The sequence below is a fragment of the Athene noctua genome, chromosome 1 (genome assembly GCF_965140245.1).
Source record: "Athene noctua chromosome 1, bAthNoc1.hap1.1, whole genome shotgun sequence".
In the NCBI taxonomy this organism is placed as follows: Eukaryota; Metazoa; Chordata; class Aves; order Strigiformes; family Strigidae; genus Athene; species Athene noctua.
In genome coordinates this window covers 168,801,879-168,827,189 of record NC_134037.1, presented here as the reverse complement: position 1 = coordinate 168,827,189, position 25,311 = coordinate 168,801,879, and the positions used below count along the sequence as shown (strand labels likewise).

The 25,311-nt window shown below is 39.9% G+C and overlaps 1 protein-coding gene across 2 annotated transcripts in view; it reads right to left on the bottom strand.

Annotated features, from left to right (window-relative positions):
• The window catches only part of EFHC2 (EF-hand domain containing 2), a 63,121-nt gene that overhangs the window by 7,175 nt on the left and 30,635 nt on the right, over positions 1-25,311 (bottom strand). The window contains exons 8-13 of one of the 2 annotated variants that reach the window (XM_074904855.1): positions 20,500-20,665; positions 19,358-19,500; positions 12,974-13,170; positions 8,407-8,540; positions 3,204-3,401; positions 2,498-2,590 (exon numbers count right to left, since the gene is read on the bottom strand). In XM_074904855.1, the coding sequence (XP_074760956.1) occupies positions 2,498-2,590; positions 3,204-3,401; positions 8,407-8,540; positions 12,974-13,170; positions 19,358-19,500; positions 20,500-20,665 (931 nt within the window). The remainder of the gene's footprint in view (positions 1-2,497; positions 2,591-3,203; positions 3,402-8,406; positions 8,541-12,973; positions 13,171-19,357; positions 19,501-20,499; positions 20,666-25,311) is intronic. The other variant, XM_074904864.1, reaches the window with a different exon arrangement.

Sequence of the window (25,311 nt, the reverse complement as noted above, 5' to 3'; positions counted from 1 at the left end):
ACTTTAAGAATATTACCTCTCAAAACAGAAAAATAGAACCATTAAGCCCTACAGAAAGTCTTTGCCACCTAATCTCAGATAGCAAATCTGAATAAACACATAGCTCCAGTCTTCGACTATTATCTGATCACATTGTCTAGCATCACTTTATAGCTGAATAGGGTCCAGCTAGTGCATTAACTATATATACTGATTTTGTGGGAATCAGTCCAACAACTTTTATTGTACCGCTTTCTTCCTTCATAAATACAGATACACGCAGTAGGAACACCACCATCACTTGCTTCAGAAACATCAATGGACACAAAACTACATGCTTCCTCATTCAGAAAAAAAAAAACCATGAATGAATTTTGTTGACAAACTTTGCCCACACTGAATTGCATACTCCCCCAGAGTGAGACTGTTCATGATTCTTCAGTCAAAGAAAACTACAGGAAGCAAGAGGAAAGGAAAAGTTTGAAAGTCATTCAGCCAACTCTTCGATTTCTGGATTACTGGAAACTGACTCCTATTAAATATACATTAAAAACAAAAAAATCTTTCCCTGACTCTGCACCCTCATGAAACAATAAATTTACCAAGCAGTGCAAACTGCACACTGCAGTACAGTGACTCATCACATAAACTGCCATCTTTCGAAGCATATGATATTGTAACTTAGAACCGGCATTACACATAGCACTCTATCATACGAAGTACTTCTCACACTAATTTCTGAGGCCCAGCCCCACACCATGCACCTTTCTCATACAGAAATCTGCAATACAGGTTGGTCACAGCCCCTTTCGAAACAAAGGAAAATGGATGGTAATTTAGAAATCCGGCTCTTATATAGGCTGAGATAACTCTCTCCTTCTCCATTGCATACAGAAAGAACCTAGAGCGTCCTATTCAGCTGTCATGGGTACCTGGCTAAACCTGGGTGAAATCCAGCTTACTCTCCTCCTTGTCTTCTAAGTTTATCTGCAATTTTTATCAGTGTACTGTTTTTTTTTCTTTTTAACCACCTGCACTGATACTCTTCAGGAGAGAAGAGGTTCATCTCACAAAGCTTTCCCTGGTATAAATTCATAAACAATAAACACATTTCTAGAGCCTATGATGTGTCAGGCTTGCCTGTTTTTCATCAGCATTGTGTTAGTACATAAAGGAAAACCTCTAGTCCCTCATCTGTGCATCTATTCAATTTCAGCCCTTATGAAGCGGAAACTATGAGAACCCCTTGTCTAGTTCAGGATGTCAATTGTCCTCCAACGCTTTTTGTATTGGGCATCTTAGTGGGAGTTCTAAAAAATGAGTTTTAGATTAATGCTAAAATTCAGACATGCTTCTGATGACTAATAGTTGTACCCTAACTGTCAGATGTGATGAATGGCAAACAAACTGCCAAAGTCATCTTTTTGGCTACTGCAGGGAACTATTCTGAAAGTTTTTGGTCTGGAAACAGGAGCTTTGTGAAAAATAGCCCTTTAGGCTTCTTAAAACAGTCTTGTTGATACTGATTTAAGTAGGAAGTCTTGTTTGCAGTATGAAGATGTTTTATTAAAATGGATTCCACATTTCTGCCTGACGACTCTTTTCATTATTTAATAAATCCAGATGCTTAGTTTGCAATTCCTCCTGAAATCAAAAAGCATATCTACCTGAAAGCACCTAAACATGACAGAAGACAAGACCTGCTCCTGCTTTTAACACAGTATAAAGGTACAGACAAGACATTTAAGGATGTTCCACAAGGGAAAGAAGAGACCAATGAGCAGGCATTTAAACCTATTACCAGAAAATTTGGCCATGAAAACCAAATTCAACATGAGTGTTCAAAACACCACAAGTTACTCTGAACATTAGCCTTTTACACAAGTGCACTGGATACTAGTTCTTTTCACTTCTATTCCCATTAATACATCTAGCCAAGCAATTTGTCTCAAAAAAAATTAAATGTGCTATGGAAAAAGACCAAACCATACCAACACTCCTTTTCCTCTTTAAAAACTGCAATGAGATATGTTTCGGGTGAGAGTAATAGGAGTAGCAAACATCTTTTATTCACTACTGATGCCATCTACTTGATTGAAGGACATTTCATTGTATTCAACCTGGTATGTTTTTTAAAACTCACAAAATGTGCTTTCATAAGATTATTGTTTTTACCTTACACATACACTGGAATAACCAATGCGAAAAAAGTTAAACTCATTGATAATTATAAGTATCAGTAGCTGATTCCCATAAGACTAATTCTATAGAATTCTGGCAAAACCAGATGATCTTCTGTGCCAGACAAAATGAAGAGACATTTCTAAGATGGATGCACCTCAGCTGATTATTGATATTCTATAAACAGCAAAATCTGCATGTGTATAGGGAGAAAATCAGCACCATGAAACAATTAATATTATATGAATGACACATTCTTAAGAACTGTGTCTGCAGTAGATATTTAGCATTGATTTGTGCCCATGCATGCAGGTTAAGTTAATTGCCCCTAACTTACATGGTCAGTAAAGCTTGCAGATCATCACCAGCCAGTGGCAACTTAAAGGACTTGCAAATAGTCCTGCACCTCTCATGGGGCAGCACTCCACATCTATACAAACAGAAAGAGACGGGGAGGAGTGTACATTAGGTATTTTCCACATTTACTTCAAGTGAGTGCTGCTGTGAATAGGAAAACATGTAAGGAATATCAGGGTAGATAGGAAGAGGTAAAGAAAACAAGGTTTTATGAAATTTCACTATTACAAAGCCAAGAAACTTAGTACACATTGTGGCCTGTCTCCCCCATGCTGAGGTCCTTAGTGATTCTCTGTGATTCTTTATCTGTGACCTCAGAGAAAAAAAAAGGGCAAATGAGTCATATAAAGAATTAGCTACAACTCCTTTCTTTTTTCCCTTAAATCATTATTTTCCCTCTTTGATTTAAAATACTGTGTTTCTCCTGTGAATGTGCATCTGATTATGTCACAGAATGTTCAGTTGAGCAGCTATAATAAACAGTCCACAAACAAAATGAAATAAAATGAAAAAGAGACGAACAGGCTATCCTTTTCTTGTCTACTGTGAAGTGCTAACATAAGCTTAAAATTACAGATAATATTCTTTGGCCACAATATCATCTGCACAGCAACAAACAGAAAAGTAGGTAGGTTTACAAGCAGAGCTTCCCAAATAACAACTTAAGATAAATAGAGGAAACTTACTTTTCACGGTCATTGTATATAAGCACTGCAGACAGTTGTTCAAAATTCTCAAAGTTATTTTTCTTCAGTTGTTCTTGAGCCATTGCAAGGAGGCGGTGGAGGTCCATTTCATATTCCTCTCTCACGCTGTAATAGCGCGCAAGAGTCCTAATTTCATGTTCTGGAAACACTCCATCAGTGATACTGATTATCAAATCTCTGTTCACAAAAACAACAGTCTACATTAGTTTTAAGCAAAGGATTTAAAAACAGTTAATAATCCTAAATTCCGGGGAGGGAGGGGGGGGGGGGAAGGATTAAAAGGCACTCATCATAAAATTATGTATTTAGATCTTTAAAGACTGTATCTACTTAAATTTTCAAATCCATGTCTATTCAGGGAGGCACAATGGATATTACCCGAACTCTGAAACTTTTGCAGGATGTCCACATTTCCTCAGTAGTCAGCTATACATATAAAAATACATAATAATCATGACTTAAGTCTTTTACCCAAGATGCCATACTGGCATGGAATATTAGCAGAGATTAATGTTGTCATTGCATTTGTCCAACAAGATAATGAATTAACGAGGTATTACCCTGTTTTGTTCCTAATCATATTTTGCATTCTGCAGCACCATGATTAATTATCTGTAAACAGAGAGCATGCACAACAGTTGCATAACACAGAGAGAGAGAATTAACAAAGGCAGAGGAGAAGTGGGGCAGAAGATCCCAACAGAGAACAGAATATTAATCAAACATCAAGCCACACTTCACAAAGCACTGTGAAAGCTGGCCCTCATGGTAGCTTTCAGAGGAAAGCTGAGAGAAGGGAAACAGAAATTGGTCACAGAGAGAGATCAGAAAATTATACCCAACTTGAGATCACAAGTCCTCCTGGCAAGAATAGAAGACAGAATGCAAAAGCAAGACAAGTTTATGCTTGGACACTGTCAGTGGAGAATCAGGTCCCATGCAGGGAAGAGCCTGAGATGTGCTCTCCCGACTGCTTGTGCTGCTCAGACATATCAGTCTAATCCAAGGAAGAGAGATGTTCCTGAGATCCACTCAATGGGCCAGTGCTGGGACTGAATGACTAGTCATTCCTGTTATGTCAATAATTTGTTGATGATAATAGAACTGGAGTGACCTCTGGGTAAACTCCTGAAGGCACATCAACAAATGGACACAAGCTTTGAAGCTTAAGAATCTGAACTAGTAATTACAGTTCAGAACAATCTTCTGATTTGTAATGTTGGTGGAGGGGAGGAGAAGGACTAATTTGAAAGACTACATTGTCTTTGCAGTAGGGGTTTTGTTGTCTTCAGTGATTACAGAGTTCTTCCTATGTCCTGGGTGTTGACACAACATAAGGGAAGAAAAATACCAGCAGTGAGGTATGCAAGGAAACCTAAGAGGCTTCCTGCTCTCCTGGAAAAAACTGGCCTGAACTGTAGGTTACCTCAGCTGTTACAAGGCCTCTTGTCAAACCCGGCTTAGAGCAACTACATTGGCATTATGATCTCAGATGTCTGCCTCTGGTGAACTCATGTTCAACAGGACTTCTTTTTAATAGCAAGCATCTACATAGGTCTATGTGCCTCAGTCAAAATTAGATTAATTATATATAATATTTCTGGATAAACTGCACTAAGAATAAACAGCATAATTGTGATTGAAAACAAATGGAAGAAATTATTAGTGATGAACAAAGTTCTGACACAAGGCTCAAACTGCTGGCTGGAGAACAGTTAAATTCTTGAATCAATCTGATAATGGGTCTCTTAACATTCACATTTGAACTAAAAGCACAGAAACATAGTATCCTTCCAAACTGCAAAATTTTATCAACAAACATAATTTTTCACTTGCTTTGTCTCAGAGGCTTGTGTGGGCCTGTTCAAATGAAGATATCTCTTCACAGAATATGATTGCACTTACACAGCTATTCAAAAAAGGATGCTAAACACTGTACAGTGTCTACTTTGATTCAGTTATGGCTTTCTTCATACTAAATAAACCTAAAAGATCCTTTATTTACAGTGGCAAGAGATAAATATAAGGAGAAGCCAAGGTGTTGACAGTAGCAAACCTTATTTGAGATTATGCAAATTCAATGACCAAACTTGGTTCATCTATTAATATTATCATTATTTTGTCAGTATTATTATCCCACTTACTGAATATTACTATTTATATTGTAGCAGCATTCAGAGATCCAGTTGAAACTGGAGCCTCTTTCCTGGAGCCTGCAGTAATACTACTGCAAACACAAAGAAGAGGACAATACTGCCTGATAAGCCTGGCACCCTGAATGCTTGGGCTGGTGAAGCTGAAAGCATGTAGATAACATCACCCATCTGAATATTTCCACAGTCTGGATTTCCATACATAGCACAGATCTTTCCAATGTCAGGATTTTAAAGGTCTTTTCTTTTCTCAAGCCAGTCAGTGACAAGCAAGTTGCCAAAACCGCCAGATAAAAGAATTGTCTCCTTTGGGAATTAAGGAATATTTTAGTGACTGATAGAGCCTAATGAGTGAGACCCAAGATTTGCAAACTGAATTACATCTAAACTCTTCCTGACAAAAAGAAACAAGCTGCAACAATTGTTCCCACAGTTTAGTTATCTTTTGTTTTACTTGGGGTTTTTTTGTTCTAGAAGAATAAAACAGATTGCAATCTGAATTTGGTAGAGAAAGAAGAAATAATAATTAACTGTTTAAGAGAGCTGTTTCTGAAGCTGAATTGAAGATAAGCATCTTTGTTAAACCCACACGGTTCTTTGTCTCCAACAGGGAAAATTCTTGCCAGTAGCTTATGAGAAAAAGCAGTCTATATAGGACCATGAGATGCACTGGTATCTAAGTTTTAGTTATTTTTTTCTTCTGTTTTTAACAAAGCTTTCAGTGGTTTTAACAGTAACTCAGGGAATAGCTTCAGTGTACGCCATGTATTTATTTCCTGGATGATATGCTGTAGATTTGGGTTCTGAAAGTAGTAAAAGTAAATTGTATAATTACAATTCTGCTTCAATACATCATACTTGTAGGTGCATTTTTTAATGCAGTTCATATCAATTTACACAGGTAGAAAGGAAGAAATCTTAACAGCCAAATCTAGAGCACAGTAAAGCTTTAGCTGTATTTAAGATAAGAGGATTATCATGCTAGTTGAGGCTGTCACACAGATAATTGCCTGTACTAAAAATAATCATTTGTAGTCAATTATAATCATGAAATGCCATGACAGAATAAAAATAAACAGTGATGTAAACAAGAAAATATAAAACTGAAAGAAAAATACATATTCTATTCACAGGAAAATATCTTAAGAGTTTTCATAGATGCAAAGAAGTGCTCTCATCTTTGTCATTACAAATGTTTTGTTCTAAAACAAGATACATGGATAATAATTAGAAGAAAGCCTTTAAATTACTGGATATAATATGAATGAACAAAACCAAAATCTACAATCACTATAAAAGTTAAATATTCCTTCAAGGCAAATTCTTCCTCTGGTAGAGCGAATGCTTCCTGTTAGACCTCAGACAGTCCTACCACAGGAGGGATTGTAGACCGTTAGCACGCGCTCAAGACTAGCCCAGGTGAGCACTGAGGCCAAGAAAACATTTCTTTCATGGGTTCCCCATGCTTCCTCTCTTGCTCATGGAGAGGACTACTTCATTCTTTGTGCTGAAATCAAGTGCCTCAATACCATATAACTAGACATGTCTTACTCCACCCCACAGAACAGCACTACCCTAGATTAAACAGGTGGGCTGTTCACAACTGCACAGAATATGACCATGACTAAATTTACACTCAACTGAGCCTCTTCTTGATAAAATAAAAATCTTTCCCTGCTGTTTGAAATCACAATCATCTCTTCTAAAAGAGTGCTCCACCAATTTCATTATGAAAATGTTCTAAAACCTTGACCTGCTCTTAGTGCATGCAAGAAAAAGTTGTGCATATGATTATTTCATAATTTGAATTAAAACCATAATTATTTGATTTTAAAGTTATTGTGTATATAAAGTAAAACCCTCTTCCAAGTGCTATAATATTTTTCCACATATATGCTAACTCAATTTTCTCCCCTTCTTTCCCTGGTAATAACATTTTCCCTCTTAATGCAATTAACAACTCAAAATCTTGCTTTTGTTGAGTAAAATATCTGAGTCTAGAAATATTTTGACCAAAAGTTGCCAATAACTGGGGCCTCTCTTAGTTTAAATCCTACCTTTTAATCACTTATTTTTCATTTCTGAGTATCAGCTTGTTTTTGTATCTCATTACTTCCAATTTGAATTTCTGGAAGAACCTACCAGCAATCTATATTCTGAGATATTTCAGAAGCAATTCCTGCCTTGGTTAACATTCCTATAGGGATGGCATTCCACGCAATATACATCTACTTATATGCTTTCGTTATTATGACAGTTGCTAAATATGTAGTCATATGAAAACTAAATCCTTCTAGGTAAAATCTCCTCCTCTGTTCCACATCATTAATTTTACCAGTACCCAACACAGTTCATATGCTCAAGTATTCTAGCTGTGGGATAAACTGAAATCAGCCTGCATTTCAGCATGATTTCCTCTGTCAAGTATCTATACATTTGCCCATTGCTTTGTCTGGATCATTGCCAGAATCCAGATTTCTGTTCTCCCTATCTATGCTGAAATTAGTATCCAAGCATTAATTAGTGCTCTCCCTACTGCCTTCCAGTCTTTATTTTTAAAGTTGCTTACCACTGCATTCTATAATTTCAACGCACCTTTGTTCTGTGAAGACTTTCTTCTATATTAATGATTCAAAACCCAAAAAGCACCATTTTCAGGAGGCAACTCAAACATTCCTTCTTGAATTTCAAAACTACTAATTAATTTGTTTGAATCTTAGGATGGACTTTTCTTTATCTTTCACTATATATATTACTGCTGACTTGTCCTTCACAACACCCTGTGACAGCTCTATAAAAAGTAGACAGATCTTAGTTGTGCTTTACAGCTTACTTGAAACTATCACATTTCTCTTTTTTTCTGGGGCATGGATTCACTTTCTTTCTCACACACAGTCTCCAAGTAAATGCAAGACAAATGCCATTTGCCAGTTAACATTTGCAGAAAGCATCACAAAACAGTCATGCTCTGTACATTTTTGGGAACGTGCCTTCGTTAAATACTAAAAAAACAAAATCCACCGTCTTACCTGAAAGGCTCATACTTGATCACCTTGGTATGCTCAGGGTCAGTGGCTGCAAACACCTGTCTGATTTCTCGGGAGCGAAGTTCAGTTATGTCTTTCAGTTTCTTGAGGATGACATCAATATCAGCCACAGGGAACTTAACAGAGGAAAGCAAGACATAGATCAGAGAGAAAAGCTCTATGCAACCAGCTATGCATGTACCAGCAAGAGTTGTCAAGATGCAGGGCAGTGCTGAACTGCTAAGTAGTATTAGTTTCTCCACTGTCTCACTTCAAATGCTTAAATCAGCATGTAACTGTGTTATTAAACATTAAACTGTGTTAAGTTTAGAAGGAAGCTTGCTACTGAAAAAAATTGCTTCCTATCAAGAATATAAAAAAAAAAAATCCAAAATCATCAGATCATGCACTCTCAGCTTATTCCAACTACATAAATGGACTTCCACTTTTGCTTCAAACATTATATTGCTAAAGTAGAAGTAGTAAAACACTTAAAGTACTGTTTTAATAACTTGGTCCTCACTTTATGTTGGTGCACCTCATTTAATTCTCAATTACTAAATTTCACCAAGTTAAAACTATTTTTTTCATCACTGGCTCCAATGAACTGTTCCAACAGATATTCAAATGAGACCTTGTTGTCTTGCATACTCAGTAGATTGGAAACCTTTTAGGAACCAATTTTTCCTGTCATGTAAGAAGAATGCTTATTTCTTCCTAAATAGGTCATAAAAATAAATTTGAGTTTAGATAAACAGAACTGGAGCACTAAGACTTCTACCCTCTATTCAGCTTGTTGTGTTAGGGCTCTACCAAAATTTATTTGCTATACTAATTTTTAACATAAAATATCTATGTATTTAGTCATTAAATTGGGGTTGAGTCCAAGTATGAGTATCTGATATGCCCTTATATCTGTAATGCTACACCTAACTTATAAAGCATAATGAACTGTCTGGAAATAATTTTCTCCCATTTCTTCCAGTAAGCAACGTTGTTTTAACTAACTTATTTGAAATTTGAAATTATGACTGGTATTAAGGCTCTAATCGTAACAGAGAATGGACCTCCCTGCTGAAGCCTGTCTACAGCTTTGTATCAGTTCAAAGGGATCTAGAAAAGGGTATTTAAAGTCCCTATGACACTGCCAGAGCAGTACAAATTCATTCAAATTTAATTAATACATCAGTGGTTAGAGGTAACATGCTCAGATTTAGAGAAGACAATTGGTGCCAATGCCAAAACTCCAGGTACCACCCTGGCATGTATTGTCATACAGAGTAATGGTGTGAAGCAGCTGGACCAGCAATCAAAAAATTTTAGAGGCAGCCAACAAACAGAGATTGAGAAAAGACTGGGCAGAAGGAATCAATGCGCAGAGTATTTAGAGATGGACAAAGTGTTCTGTCTATTTAAGAACCTGTCTTCTCTATATTATCAAAGTAGTTATTTTTACATCTTTTTTCTAAACTACGTATTCTAAACACCTACGTAGACACCGAATAGAGAAGCATGGCAATCTTTACCCACCTTCCCCCCTTCTCATGTAATTGCTGACATGCTAGCAGTAACAATCTAGTTTTGTTTGACTGTCTTGCTTAAGTCAAGTTTATTATGCTGAATTCAATGGAAGTAAAATCAACCTCGTGTTGTGCTGCAGAAGACTACAAAGTTTGAACAAACGAGACTGTTTCAGAGATGACGAATTCATTTCCAAGGAGGCACAGTGATGCCTTGTTTGAAACACTCCTCCTCAAACCTGGATAATACCAGTAGGACTGCGCATAACACACATGTTCTGTTTTGCAAGCAAATTCACACTTTCTAAATACATCTTTTTTTTCCTCAAATGGGAAAAGAAACTAAAAGTGTTGGAAAGTTTTGAGAATTAGATCCTTAAAGTTACTTTTAGTACAGGTGGCAATCAAAATGACAAGACTCAATGATTTTTTCTCTCCCCATAACTTAAAAGCAATATAAATAAAGAAAATTTTGAAACCAAAAATTAAAACTTTCCAAATATCTCATATGGTGTCAACAAATGTTTCAATGATAGCAAAATCAGTTCCCACCTGAACTATGATTACCAATAAAACTTTCATCTAAATCATCATATGCCTATAGAAATGTGGTCAAAATGGCACTTCCAGAAGAAAAACATTCCACCTGGATTTCTTTCACCAGTTTTCAGAAAACGTACTGTTGTGCTCTGCAAAAAGGAAAACTTCTTTCTATTCAGAAGGAAAATTATTTTTCTCATTTTAGAAATAGCTGATAAACAGTAATCTTAAAATTCTTCTTCAAACCATCTTTCAGCTCTACTCTTCTCTAATAATTGCTGAAGTCCCTGTGATTTGAGTATGCAATCCCCTGATGAACTGAGGCAAACAAGGTGTGTCCTTACTTTTGGAGCTCTGTTCAAAGGATGTGAGTAAAGCATCTATCATTGGGAGAATAAACCTTTTTTTCTGCCAGCTGTTTTCAAATCTTAACCATGCAAAGAACATTTCAAAACTCACTTTAAAGAAGTATTTTTAGTGCTGCTTCTTCCCATTTTGCAGATTTTATTTTGATAATGTACAGTCATTCCATCTGGAAAACTAGGATCTCACCTGTCTGACCCAGGATAATCGGTGCAAACCAAAGAACACTTACTATTTAATGATGTGCTCTGCATTTTGGAGAATAGCGTTGGTTTTGATTCTACTAGGACAAGAAACATTCCAGCAGTAAGAAAACATAATGTATACAGCTTTGTGTTTTACTGCTTAAAGCATTTAGCAGTCATAACATTTTACATCAACATGCAATTTGCAGACCTTCCTCATTATTCCAGGGAAGGCAGGTGGTGCTAACTCCACGCTAATTTACAAAGAAATTATGCTGTTCTGCTATTTTTGTTTGAGTGAGAACAGAATGTGTGGCCCAAAGGCAGCACAAGGTCAGGCTGCATCTACCTCTGCCTCAGCAGCACAATGGCATCAAGACTTGCAGTCATCAAGACTGCACTAGGCCTACTGGTGTCTGGGAGTCCTGCAGGTTCACAAAATTTGGTGAGGCAGCAGACAGGGACCAGTTAAAACTTGCAGTAAGAACCTTCTCCCTTCTTCATCCACAGAAGGTCTGGACAAATAGGCAGAGGACCATAGCTTGATAAACCCTCCTGGCTATTTTCCCTAGGCAATCCCTTATCATACTTTAATAGCCTAAGCAAAAGGGCAGCTCTGGAGAAGGTCTGTTGAAGGCACAATTCATGCTTCCACCCCACCACGAACTATGAAGTATTCACCTCACAGCACAGTCTAGTCCAAAGGCTGATGTTCAAGATCACACTGTGATGAAGCAACACTGCGTAAGAGGGATTAGGATGCAGATGTGCCTTGGCTCCTGAGCTGGCTCAGGGCAATGGGGTCAGAGCTGCACATAACAGGAATTTTCAAGTGTACCAGGGTACATTTATTCAAATATTGCAGCAGAAACCATAATCTACATTTCTTACTAAACCAATATAAAATCCCACAAAATGCTCTGTGACTCTACTGTGGTTGTCCATCCCTGTATCCTTTCTTTTTTGACCTCTGTGACAATTGCTACAGGACAATCAACTTTCTCCTATTGGATACATTTCTGGCTTTAGTGGATGAGAGCTTCTTTACCAGCCATTTGTGTAGTGACTGGTAGCATAGAATATACATCAGCAGAGGCACCCCAGCGCTCTATTTATTGCTCCTCTCCCCGCTGAAGGCAACACCAAACTATAGTGAAAATCAGTACAAGCCGTAATCTTGAATTCCTGGCTGTGATATGACTTTCTAATATTACAAGGGAAACAATTTGGCAGATAAATATGTATGAACCCAAACAATCAAACCAGGGAATAAAACAGCCTCATTGGCAAGACTATAAATTGGATGTGCCCACATCCTGAGTACTGTGCACTGTTCCAGTCTCCATATTTCATAATGTCCTTGCAAGGACAGACTAAAATAGGGTGAGACTCTTAACTGGGGAGAATCACGCTGAGGGAGAAGAATGTCTGTGATTTACAAAACTGTAACAGTTGTGCATAAGGTGAATGGGGATCTTCATCAAACCCCAGGATGCTAGAACTGGCATTGAAACTAGTGGGAGGTTGGTTTAAAACAGATAAAAGAAACTTACTTCTTTTATCATATATTTATATTTATATTGCATAGCAGGCAGCAAACTTTTCAACTTGCTGCCATAGAAGGCTGTGGAAGCAGACAGTCTCTGTAGGTTCAACAAGGGTTAGATCCAATTCAGGGACAAGAGGTCCATAAACATTCTCAAGAAAGAACAGGCAGGGATATATCTTCTAACAACCCCTGATACAGTAAGAGTGGATTCTGAGAAAGTAGAAGTGGAATGGACAGTAAAGAGTGGCTAGGCTTGCCTGCACTCCCTAGTTAGCATCTCCTAAATCCATTGCTAGACAGAGAGCACTGGGATGTGAACTTTGGGTGAAGAAACTACGTACAAGTAGTTCTGAAAATATATAGATAAGGTACAGCCCTCAAAGATTATAGAAAATAACAAGACCCTGCTTCACCTCATTTGCATGCTTCTCCATGTAGTTGAACGTGTACTCATCAGCATCCACCAGAAGGAAGTTGTGACCATGGAAACAAACTCTGGCTCCAACAAACAGATTCTGAGCACTGAAGTATTCAGATGGCTCACTCTTAAAGAGCTCCTGTCCAGGCTTCTTAATGCGACCTCTCTCCAAGAACTTCCCACCAAGTATCCCTATGGGAATAGAATTGTAAATAATTAATTGTGGCTTTACTTGGGAAAATAAAACCACAAATGAAAACCCAAACCAACTGGTTTGTATTTAAATATCAGTTTTCATTCTTGAGTGTCTTATACTCTCCCCCTCCTTCTCATTGCTAGAAGAACTGTCTCTGCCAGCGTCCACAGCAACAGTTACATTGTGCATATTCTGTGACATGTCTCATTTGAATGCCTGCCAAACACCTTCCTTTTTTCGCTTTTCTTTAAAATGGGACAGAAATGTGCCTCTTCAAATCGTTCCCATAACCCTGTTGCCATCCTTGGGACTGACCCCTGAGAAATGTAAGATGGAAAATGTAAGATGCAGGCAATTATCCTTGAACTGTTAAAACAAAAAAGAAAAAAACAATTCACAACTTAGGATAGCACAGTCCTACAAAGATCATGAATTCTAGTGCTCTGTAATTCTAACTTGTTTTCAAGGGCTTTTGAATGTAAAAAAAAAAAAAAAAAGTAGGAGCGACACTAACTTCTACATACTATTCTGCCAATGCAATTTAATTACGATGTTATTTCTTTCGTGAGCTGGGTATGTGACATTATATCTTTTCACATTATAATTATTTTATTCATGCCACTGGAAACTGCACACAGTGCTCAAGTAATATTTCAGTATATTTCCAGTAATATCTTCTGGTGCACCAGAAGACTGCATTGCATGCTACCAAGCTTTCTAGCAAGCATTCTGTTATGTTTAGTTTCATCAGGATATGTGCCCTACAACAACTCTGGAGTGCCTGGGGTTTGCTTCCTGTTTATATTTGAGTTTCCAAGCCAAAAAGACAAAAAGTATACTTCAGTAACATTTAATGACGCCTTACATATTAGGTAGTGATGCAAGTCCAATAAAAGGCTGATGAAGAGTGCAATAAAATGCCTTTTATAGTCAAAATTATAAATGAATGTGAAACCCAAACTACTTAGTAAACCAGAGTTTGGAGCAGATGTCTGTCTTAATTGCTTTATCAGCACCATAAAAGCAAAAGACAAAAAAACCACAGTGGCAATGGTCAGATCTAGCTTGAATCAAAAAACAATTTAAATCTCTAATGTAACTCTAATCTTAACACATTTCTTTTCACCTAACTTATTAAAACAAATATGCAGTTTTTAGGTTATATAATCCTGGCAACTGTTTGTAATATTTAAACAAAACTGGTCTCTGTAAGATTGGAACTTCACTCGTCTCTCTATTTCCCTGCAACTGTGTGCTTAGATTGGAAATTTAATACCTCTCTCCCATAATTGTTTTTTAAACATTGTGTGTTAGTACATTTCAAGAGGTATAAAGGAAAACAACTGAAAATATCTCATTAGGTAAGAGATTTTACACTGAAACCTGATGAGAAATTTTGATGGAAATCTACAAGAGCCAGGCTCAAGGCACAAAATGAACACCGCAACCAAAGACCCTCTTCCATTAAGATCAGATTGGACTTTGCAGGTGTTTGTACAGCTGTTGGCTTGGTCTTACACTGAGTAAAAAAGAGCTTGTGATCTTCTGCATGGGGAGCCAAAGTTCTCATGCTTTGACCCCCATCTCAACAAGTGCTTCAAGATGTCCAGCCCTGTGCATTTCAAATACAGCTTCACAGTGCACTAATAGTGTGAAGTACTTCTCTGCACCTTCAGGACTGAGAAAAGTAAGAGCAATTTATTAGTTCCATTTTAGGACTGAGATTTGAAACATTTTTACTTGACAATTTGTATCAAACATGCAAATAAAAAGGCAAAAATAGCCCATTGAACCTGTGCACAAAAGGGACCTTCAGGTTGTTATTCTGGGAGTCATTTACTGTTTTAACTCATCCCCTCTCTGAGATGTGCTCAAATTTGCTCTTCTCCCACCCCATCCACTTCAACACTTTTCCTTCTCACACACACATGTTCTTCTCACTCCCATTTTGCATGTTTTACTCCTTTTTTTCTATCTGCTTTTACCAGACCACTCAGAATCACAGAACCACAGAATCATTCAGGTTGGAAAAGACCCTTGGGATCATCGAGTCCAACCATCAGCCCTACTCTACACAGTTCTCCCCTACACCATATCCCCCAACATCTCATCTAAACGACCCTTAAACACATCCAGGGATGGTGACTCCACCACCTCCCTGGGCAGCCTACTCCACTGTCTGACCACTCTTTCTGTGAAAATTTTTTTCCTAATGTCCAGTCTGAACCTCCCCTGTTGCAGTTTAAAGCCATTCCCTCTTGTTCTATCGCTAATTACCTGTGAGAAGAGACCAGCACCAACCTCTCTACAATGTCCTTTCAGGTAGCTGTAGAGAATGATGAGGTCTCCCCTCAGCCTTCTCTTCCTCAAACTAAACAGTCCCAGCTCCTTCAATTGCTCCTCATAAGATTTATTCTCCAGGTCCTTCACCAGATCCGTTGCCCTCCTCTGCACTCGCTCCAGCAGATACCTCTCTCGTATTGAGGTGCCCAAAACTGGACACAATACTCAAGTTGTGGCCTCAGCAGTTGCAGAGCACAGGGTGACTATCACATCCCTACTTCTGCTGGTCATACTATTTCTAATACAAGCCAGGATGCCGTTGGCTTTCTTGGCCACCTGGGCACACTGCTGACTCATGTTCGGCTGCTTGTCAATTAGAACACCAGATCCTTTTCTTCCAGACAGTGCTCCAGCCACACCTCCCCAAGCCTGTAGTGATTGAGTTGTTGTAGCATGGGGTTTTTGTGGCCCAAGTGCAGGACCTGGCACTTGGCCTTGTTGAAGCCCATGCTGGTAACATTGGCCCACCGATCCAATCTATCCAAGTCTCTGTCTAGTGCCTCCCTATCTTTGCGCAGATCGACACTCCCGCTTAACTTGGTGTCATCTGCAAACTTACTGATGACACACTCTATGTCCTTATCAAGGTCATCAATAAAGATGTTGAACAGAAATGGTCCCAACACCAAGCCCTGAGGAACACCACTTGTAACTGGCCACCAGCTGGATTTAGCTCCATTGACCACCACTCTCTGGGACCGTCCATCCAGCCAGTGCTTGACCCAGCAGACTGTTCACTCTTCTGGCCATGAGCAGCCAATTTTTCTATGAGAATTCTATGGGGAACTGTGTATTCGAAGATAATTCTCTGTCTCCAAAGCCTTCTCATCCTTAACCATGAAGAAACCCACTTTTCTTCCAGACATGACTAAAACGAGGGAGGGATAGAGAGAGAGAAGAGAGAGGTGTAAGATAGGAAAGAAGGAAAGTGGAAACAAAGAAACTTCTGCAGTCCTAGAGCTCTTTCCAACTGCTGCTCTACCTCCCCTCCATCCTACGTCTTATCCTCCTCTTCAAGGCTGTTCTCACTAAATTCTCCCAGCTCTTCACCACATCCTTCTACTTCACCTTTCTACCACCTCTGAAAGTCAGCTACTCCGTCCACTTTAACATCCCAGGGAAGTTAAAAACCCATTTACAGATACTTGCCTTTCACAGGGGTCTTAAAGCATTTGCTTTATTTGGTATGCAAACTCACCATTTATCATTCCACATCTTGTTTGACTAGCAATGTTCAGAGTGGGCTCCCAGCTGCAATCTCAGCATATATTCTCATCCCAAAATAAAAGGAATGCAGGAAGCAATCTCTGGCCTAGCACCCATGCTGTTGAGAGCCTGACCAACTGACCACATCTGCACTGCAGTGTGTGGCTCTGGACCTGCTCTGGGTGCTACATGATAAATCTAGGGTCTTAAGAAACAGCTGTTATTTGTGTGTGTTCAAACTGTTTGAAGGTATATGAGAGCTGTGCTGCAGAGTCCAACAGATTGGTGTTTTTCAGCATAAAACTGAGGGTATGTGTTGCAGACTCTGGGTGTGGCAGAAGGACCTGAATTTCTGAGTGTACGAAACCTCCTGGGATAGTGTTAGATGACTGATAAGGGTGGAGCAAGCCAAATCTGGTGCAGCCTTGTTCTTACTGCCTTGCCTGAGAGTTTTCTAGAGGTAGGCATTCTCCAAGAGGGGCCCCAGGCTCTCTGGGGCCTTGCCTAGTTGGAGTGGTGCAAAGGAGAACCAGGAGTGACTGAACAGGCAACGGATATGATTGGGGTCCAAGATTCAAACTGTTCCCCGGACTTCTTTAATTTAACAGTGCAGCTGTACCCTTAGCATCCTTTATGTCTCTGGATATAAAGAATGCCAACCAAACATGTCATTCACTATTGGAGAACTGACCTGCTCTTGAGCTTCACAGTAGCATTACATAATAAATATATACATATGTGTATGTATGTTTAACTGTAATAAAAGAAGTTGCATGAATTACAAGCCACTGGATGGCAGGAAACTAGTGACATAATGATGACGGGACACTGGTGCTAAATCTTGATGTTGCAGTGCAGCAGGGCTAACTGGGAATGCTCATTGAAGCCTAGGGAGGTACTCTACACATTTTCATAACATTCCTCAGAGAACTGTTTGTATTTTAGTTGGGTGTAAGGTCCCTATTTACGCATTTGTAACAGTTGGAGGCAAGCAGAGATGCCATTAGAAGTTCTTTTCACTCAGAAGGCTCAGGTCTTCCAAAAACCTACCCGTATGCAGGGCACTCAAAATGACTCAGTAGCACCACTGGCACAGAAAGAGTTCTCTAGGAATACAGAAAGGTCTAGATATTCACAACACCTCCATTTTTTATGGATGTCATGTTCATCATAGATCTGAAAAGAACTAACATCAGAAATCATTTACAGTAAAGGCTTAAGCGTAGGGTCACAAGAATACTTATATCTTAACTGTAAGCTGAATAACTGGACCTCAGAAAAGTCAACTGGTGGCACTAGAGCCCGAAGCAAAGGGGACTGAACAATCCTCCCTAGGACAGTCTTTGCTCTAGACAAGAAGCTGGGAGTACCAAACAGGTCAGTACGGAGCACAGTGAGCTGGTCTCCATTGCAGGGTGTACTTGAAATACCATACAAAGGTGGTCTGTGTCAAGATGCTGATACCGGGCAATTCAAGCAGTACCAAAAGAGCTAATCACAAGGTTCCACAAAAGCCTAACATGGTAACTAAGGAAACCATCTATTACTCTTTTTCTCTTGTCTTTGAGAGAATGTGATTTCCTGAGTTTATTCTCTGTACGGTTTTATCAGAGGCTGACAGCAACTTTTAAGAGTCACCCCTTCAACTGCACATGTTGAGAGGTGCCAGAACACTTCGGGATGTTAACTGCTCTGATACTCTTGCTGCAGATGTTTTGTGGGCTTCACAGAAATACACTAATCTCTCCAACAGGGTCATGGTTAGCCAAGGCTTCCCCATCTCTCCGAGTTACAAAATGACTTCCTGACATCCTTCCCAGTGCTGTGTCCTTCCTCCCATACACAGGACACTCCAAGCAAATAAAAGGATGCGTGAAAATCACAAAACCTCCTCAGTTGGAGGCTGCCTACAAGAGGCAACAGTGGTCAAAAGAATTTAACCATGACAACACTGGGTGACCGTGCTTCAGCAGTAGTATAAAAGTGATCAAGCAACTGAGAAGTAACAAGGCATTTGTCACTTAAACACTGTTAGCCTGGCTCTTGAAATTCAGTTCAGTATTATACACACACATACACACGTACCAACGCTAGCATAGGGCAATCTTCACTTTTTATATGCTCAACACTACATGATTAATGATAAAGTATGTTAAGCAATATCACAGCTGTTTTGGTTTCATGAGGTGCCTCTATACAATGGATGCTACATAGGTTTCATAACACCATAATACAGTCTTGCAAAACAAAAGGATTTAATCTTTCATTCTTTATTTCTTACATTTCCTGTCCCTATTTATCATCAGTTACAACACAATTCCTGTATGTTATCCGCAACAAAAGCAAATGCTTAAAGGCCAAATTTGCAAATTAAAATGTAATAAACATTCTAATGCATTAAACTTCCAGTTCCCAAAGGATATTGTAAAGTACTGTCATACAATGAACGGTATTATTCTGAGTGATGAGACTATAAATTACTATGACAAATAGCTATGCAAGATAATACAGTAGACCTGCTTATGTAATTCCCATTTAGAACTCTATCCCTGCTTCTGCTGGTGAGTTTACTGTGAACTCAAATCAAATGAGCAGGGCAACTGGGACTGATTGCAAGACATTGTTACATCTTACCTGTGTTTTGCTGCATATGTTCAAAAACTGAAATGGTGTCATCACTCAGGAAGTAGGAAATAATGAATTTTCGATCCTTGTCAATAGGACTCTCTGTGACAAGTTTTGCAAGAAAGCGCAGTATGTTACTTTCCATGCCACTTCTGAAAAGCAAAATAAGAGATAAGAAATCAGAAACAGAGTATGAGAAAAGTTTTCATCACTAAGAGATGTATTCTTCTGAGTTTTGCAACCACATTGTGTTATTCCTGGACCAAGAAGGGAAATGACGTAAGATTCCCTACTTTGTCAGAAAACATTTTCAGCTTAAATTTACAGAACCAGCTAGAGTCAGACAGATAGAAAGCAATCATTTTCAGGGGAAAATTACTTCTCTGCCACGGGCCTGGAATGAATTTGTATTCAAATTCAGTTGCAAATCAAGCACCATTCCAGAAAATTTATAAAGGAAGGACACATTTAGGTATGTATATTTTCAGATCAAATTCTGAATAGCAATACACACTAGGATTATCTCCACAAAATCAGGCCCGCTAGTTGGATATTTGCTAAGTGATCGTTTTTTAAAGGATTTACAGTACCACTATATGCACTATCAATACGTTCCCAAGCTTTTTTCTAATAGCTTTCTTCTTTCACAGAGGTTCTACAGGTGAAATTCTAGCATGTGACTTTGCTTTCCACTTGAGCTTCAATAACCACTGCCTGACAAACCATTTCACAATGGAAAGTAAAGGGTTAATACTTTAATATAGCTATAGTAAACTACATTAAATTCAGCAGACAAAAAAAGTAAATGCCAGAAAGTCAAACAGAAAAACAAATCAGTGTTGGACTGCTGAAGCATACAAAATTCCTCACTAATTCCTGGACTAAGACTTCCATCAAACTCCCACTGAAGACAGCAGAAGGGAAGAAGTTAGGGGATGGGAGGATCATAATATTTGCCTTTTCAAAGGAGAAATTTTGTTGAGTTCAGAGAAAACTGGAATACAATGTCACTAAACCAGTCCTCATGCACCTGTTCCTTAGAAGTCTGATGAGCTGAGTATTTTGTTAAAAATTGACACCTCTACTTAACATTTATCTTCCTCACAAAAAGATATAATTTACAAAGTTGGAGTTATTTTTCACTGAAATACCTGTCTTTCTCCATGAATTTCTTAAAATCTTTTTGGGGAGGCTTGGGAAGCAGACCCATACAGGAGCACAGAGAATCCTCTTCAGAACCAAATCCAGTATAAGGAGGAAACATTTTTTCTGGTTTTGGCGGTGTTGGGGCCTTAAACGGAACTGGAGTGAAATCCTCTACAACAAAGACAGCAAGACTTATTTATTACTGTTCTGATGAAGCCATTCCACTAAGGATTTAAATTTTCAGTATCAATACTTATTAGCCTATTTCTGTAACAGAACACTGATCAAAGTCAAACCAGGATCCCTCCTACTGTTACAGGGTAGAAAAAGACTCCTTAAAAGCCAACAGCGAAATTATTGTTTCTTCAAGGGTTTCAGGATTTAATCCATAATCCTAAAATGTTTGACAAATATCATTAAATTACACATGCAAAAGGAAAGACAAGTATCGTTTCAAAATGGGATAAAATAATAAATTAACAATTCTAAATTAATTTTTTAGTTTTATCCTTTCAGGAAATATGATTAAGTAAATACTTGGCTTATGAGTTTCCTGCCCTCTGCTTTTTGCCAGAGGAAAATAAATACATAACTAAATAAGATTTTATTCATTATTTAAATCATACATATGTGATAAGACTTTGGTACACTGAAGCCAATAGCTTCAGTCCACATCTCACTTTATCCAGTGTCAGAAGCTTTGTTTTTCCTCATCTTTCCCAGTCTTAAGTATTTCCTTGCAGTGATGAATGGTCCTCACTGACCCAGATACACAGCAGGAGCTCTCCTGACTCAGCTGACATGTCTGATCAGAGACCTGCACTCACTTCCCATAGGGGTTGCTCCCAAAAGCCCTGCTGCCCTATGGTCCCTCCTTACTCCTCTCTTGGTGACAATGTCGCTGTACCATTGTTGTTTCCCTGCACTGCTCTTTCACCACAGCACAGCTTCCAGCTGCCAGTGGGGTTCACATGAAACTTCAACAGAGTAATGCAGTCTGCTGGTTAGATAAGGTTAATGGAAAACGGAAAGGGTGAGAGGAAGAAAGTAACTTGTATATGGGAGAAAGGAAATGGGCAGACCTGAGGCAAAGGAAGACATAAATATAGGAACACAGAATAATTCAGGTTGGATGGGGAGGTCTCTGGTGTGGTGTCCTGCTCAGGACAGGGTCAGCCCCAGGCCAGACCAGGCTGCTCAGGGCTGTGTCCAGCTGGGGCTCAATACCTCCCAGGACAGAGCCTGCACAGCCTGCTCTGGCAGCCTGCCCCGGGGAGGAAAGTTTTTCCTGATAGCCTCTTGCTTCCACTCATGCATGTTGCCTCATGCCTTCCCACTGTGTCACAGATGAAGAGCCAGGCTGCCTGGTCTCAGCAACTTCCCCATGGGTGGGTACAGGTGGCCACCTGGGGCCCTCCTGGGGCTGAGCAAGCCCTGCTCCCGAGTGTTCCTCAGCCCTGACTGTCCTGGGGCCTCCCCTGAACTTGCCCTGGCTGGTCCATGTCTTTCCTGTCACAGCAGACCCAAAAGGGGACACAGTACCTTGAAGAGATCTAATGAACAGTGAACAGAGGGTGATAGTCACTTTCCTCAATTTTTAGGCAGCCCAGGCTGCAGCTGGCCCTCTTTGCTGTGGCCCCAAGCCCAGCTTGCTGCCACCTACAACCGTCAGAGTGCTGCCCACACCAACAGAGGTACAGTAAGAAGGTCAGAGCCAACTGGCGCAGTACTGCCCACATGGAGTGGCTCCACACCTGGGTGGGCTGGAGATGCTGCCCTGAAGAAGGGGTGGCTGGCTGGGCTAGTAAGTGAAAGACAAACATGAGGCAAACTGGAAGAAGAGGGATCACAAACCACAGCCCAGGGGGCAGAGTGATATAAGTGACCAGCAAATAGAAGTGGATCCCATGAAATAAAGGTTTTTCCTTTAAAATTTACCGTTTCTACCCAGAACTGAAGATAAATTAATAACCTAAACTTGTAGCACGGGTTTCAGCGCATATGACGAAACTGTTGTCATTTGGGACTTTTTCTGAATCGATTTGTGATTAAGATGTTTTAAACATGGTTATATTAGAAGATCAAGGCAACATACCGTGACTTGCCTAACAGCAGTATAAAGTTGAAAAACATAGAATGCATTCAGATGTCAAAGTTTTTCTTTAACCTTAAAACACAATGAGATTTCCTTTGGCCTTCATCTCTTAGAAGAATATGGCCTGACTTGAAAAACTAATACCTTCACCTTAATCAGTCAAAAGAGGGTTTTGCAAAACCATGCCAACATTTTTCTCCACAAAAGCTGCATGTGCCCTTTCTGCGCTGCAGAAGTACAAAGGCCAAGCCCATTCAGGAGTTTTCAAAGCGACCTTCCCCACGGAAGAGCACGTGTGCACGCACACACGCCCCCAGACACCGCTTTCTAAATGCTGTCTGCGGCAAAACCGCCTCGCGAGACACTGCCGGGGCGCCACGTTCCCCAACCTACAGACGCAATCCCTGTCGCGACGCTCACGGAGCACAGACGACAGAACACACACACACAGACGCACACACACAGACACACACAGAGATAGAGACACAGACACAGACACACACACACAGATACACAGACACAGACACACACACACAGACACACAGACACACAGACACAGACACACACAGAGATAGAGACACACACACAGACACACACAGACACACACACACAGACACACAGAGACACAGACACACAGAGACACAAACACAGACACACGCAGACACACACACACACAGACACACACACACACAGACACACACACAGACACACACACACACAGACACAGACAGACACAGAGACACACACACAGACTCACAGACACACACAGAGAGACACACACACACAGAGACACACACACAGCCACACACAGCCACACACACACAGAGACACAGACACACGCAGACACACACACACAGGCACACAGACTCACAGACACACACACAGACACACACAGACACACACACACCCAGAGACACACGCACACTCACGCACAGTGTGCCCGCTCCGGCCGGCCGTTCCCGCGCTCCCACAGCGCCACCTAGTGGCCGTGCGTCGGGGCCGGCGGCCGCCCTCGCGCCGCTTCCCGCGGCCTCCCCTCAGCGCCCAGTTCGGGGGCTGCGGCTCTTCTCGTGAGGGTCGTCCTGCTGGTTACAAACCGTAACTTTTTTTTTTTTTTTTTTTAAATTGGGCAATATGTAAATCTGCACTAGTGTTTTCTCCCGGAGGTTTGTAACAGAAACAAGCCCCTTCCCTTTGCACGGTTGCAAATAACACGCTTCCTGCCAAAAGCGCCGGGGGAGCCGGGACACCCCCTGAACTGATAAACTCTACAGCCAAGCTGCTGTGCTTACATGCGGGTCACAGCGTACCCACATTGACACTCACGCATAAGGCATTCATTAAGAAATGCTAAAGCATTTCCCTTTGTATGCACTTTAGGACACGTGGATCAAAATTAGATTTATAAACCAGAAGGGAACTAAAGAGGAATATATTGTTAGCCCCAGAGACTATGTTAAATCCCTCACAACCCAAGTTTGGAGTAAACAAAGACCAAACAGAAGTTCAGTACTTTGGTTCCCATCCTCTCCCCGAAGTAAAAAGACCTTTCTTCATTCAGATTCACTAAAGAAAACAATGCAAACATCCAGCCTTGTGCCACCTACAGTTTCCAGGATTTTAAAGGATTACATATTCAGATTCTCTCCCGTGAATCAAAATTCAGACAGAAATTACCATGGAAAAACACAGTTTACAAAATTAGTTATAAACTAATTTCTGCAACTTTTGAACAGCCAGCTAGGTGCAGTAGACTAATAGCCATAACCGAGCTCAAAACTACTATCGTCTCTGCTCTGCCACACACCATTAGGGTAGAATCAGACAGACAGCTTGCACTTACACACCTAACGCACTCCTCTCCAGGATATCACTGTTTCTTAAGAAAATTACCTCTGTCCAGCCTGGAAAAAGGAATCAATGCTCTCTTCTTCCAGGCCCTAACATTCTCAGTGCGAATTTACTGTGGGTAGAGCATAAATTGAAAGTCCAGGATTACAAATTTCTACTTCCAGACAGAATAGCGCAGATATTTTCCCCGTGGACAGTTTCACCCCTGTTACTTCATCAGTTGATGCTCAGCAAGAGATAGGCTGGCACTAGGGGCTTTATCTCACCCACCATATCAAACATGCACCACATACTAGCAACTTTTTCTCACAACATCAAAACCTGAGTGAGATTTTAACAAGCACTGGGAACAGCAAGAAACAAAACAGCTCCAGCCACATTTTTAGCATATAAACAATTTGAAGATAGAAAGTCTTCTTAGTAAGAAAAACTAAATTCCTCAAGAATTTGTTGCCACAGAGGCCGCATTAAACCAGCTTGAATGACCTTGTCTGCTTTCAGTTTCAATAGACACTATATGATTTTGGTGTACATTGTAAAATACCTTCCGCCCTCAATCAAAGAACTGTAGGAAAACCCTCATGTGTGAGATAAAATTGTATTTCAAGGAAGAGTCAAGTGCTACATATTTTGGATTAGAGTGATAACCGTACTGAATATCAGTATATAGCAGGCAGGCAAGAAATTCTACCTTCAGAGGAAGACAGACACCTCTGAGCATTATGGACAAGGACAGGGGAGAGAAACCTCACTAGCCTTGGACAATATGGAGGGATGACATTGATAACATGATGTTTCTATACATAATAAGAGATGTATAACAAACAGCTGAGACCTGGTTTTTGTGAGACTCTGTTTCACAGTTTAGGTA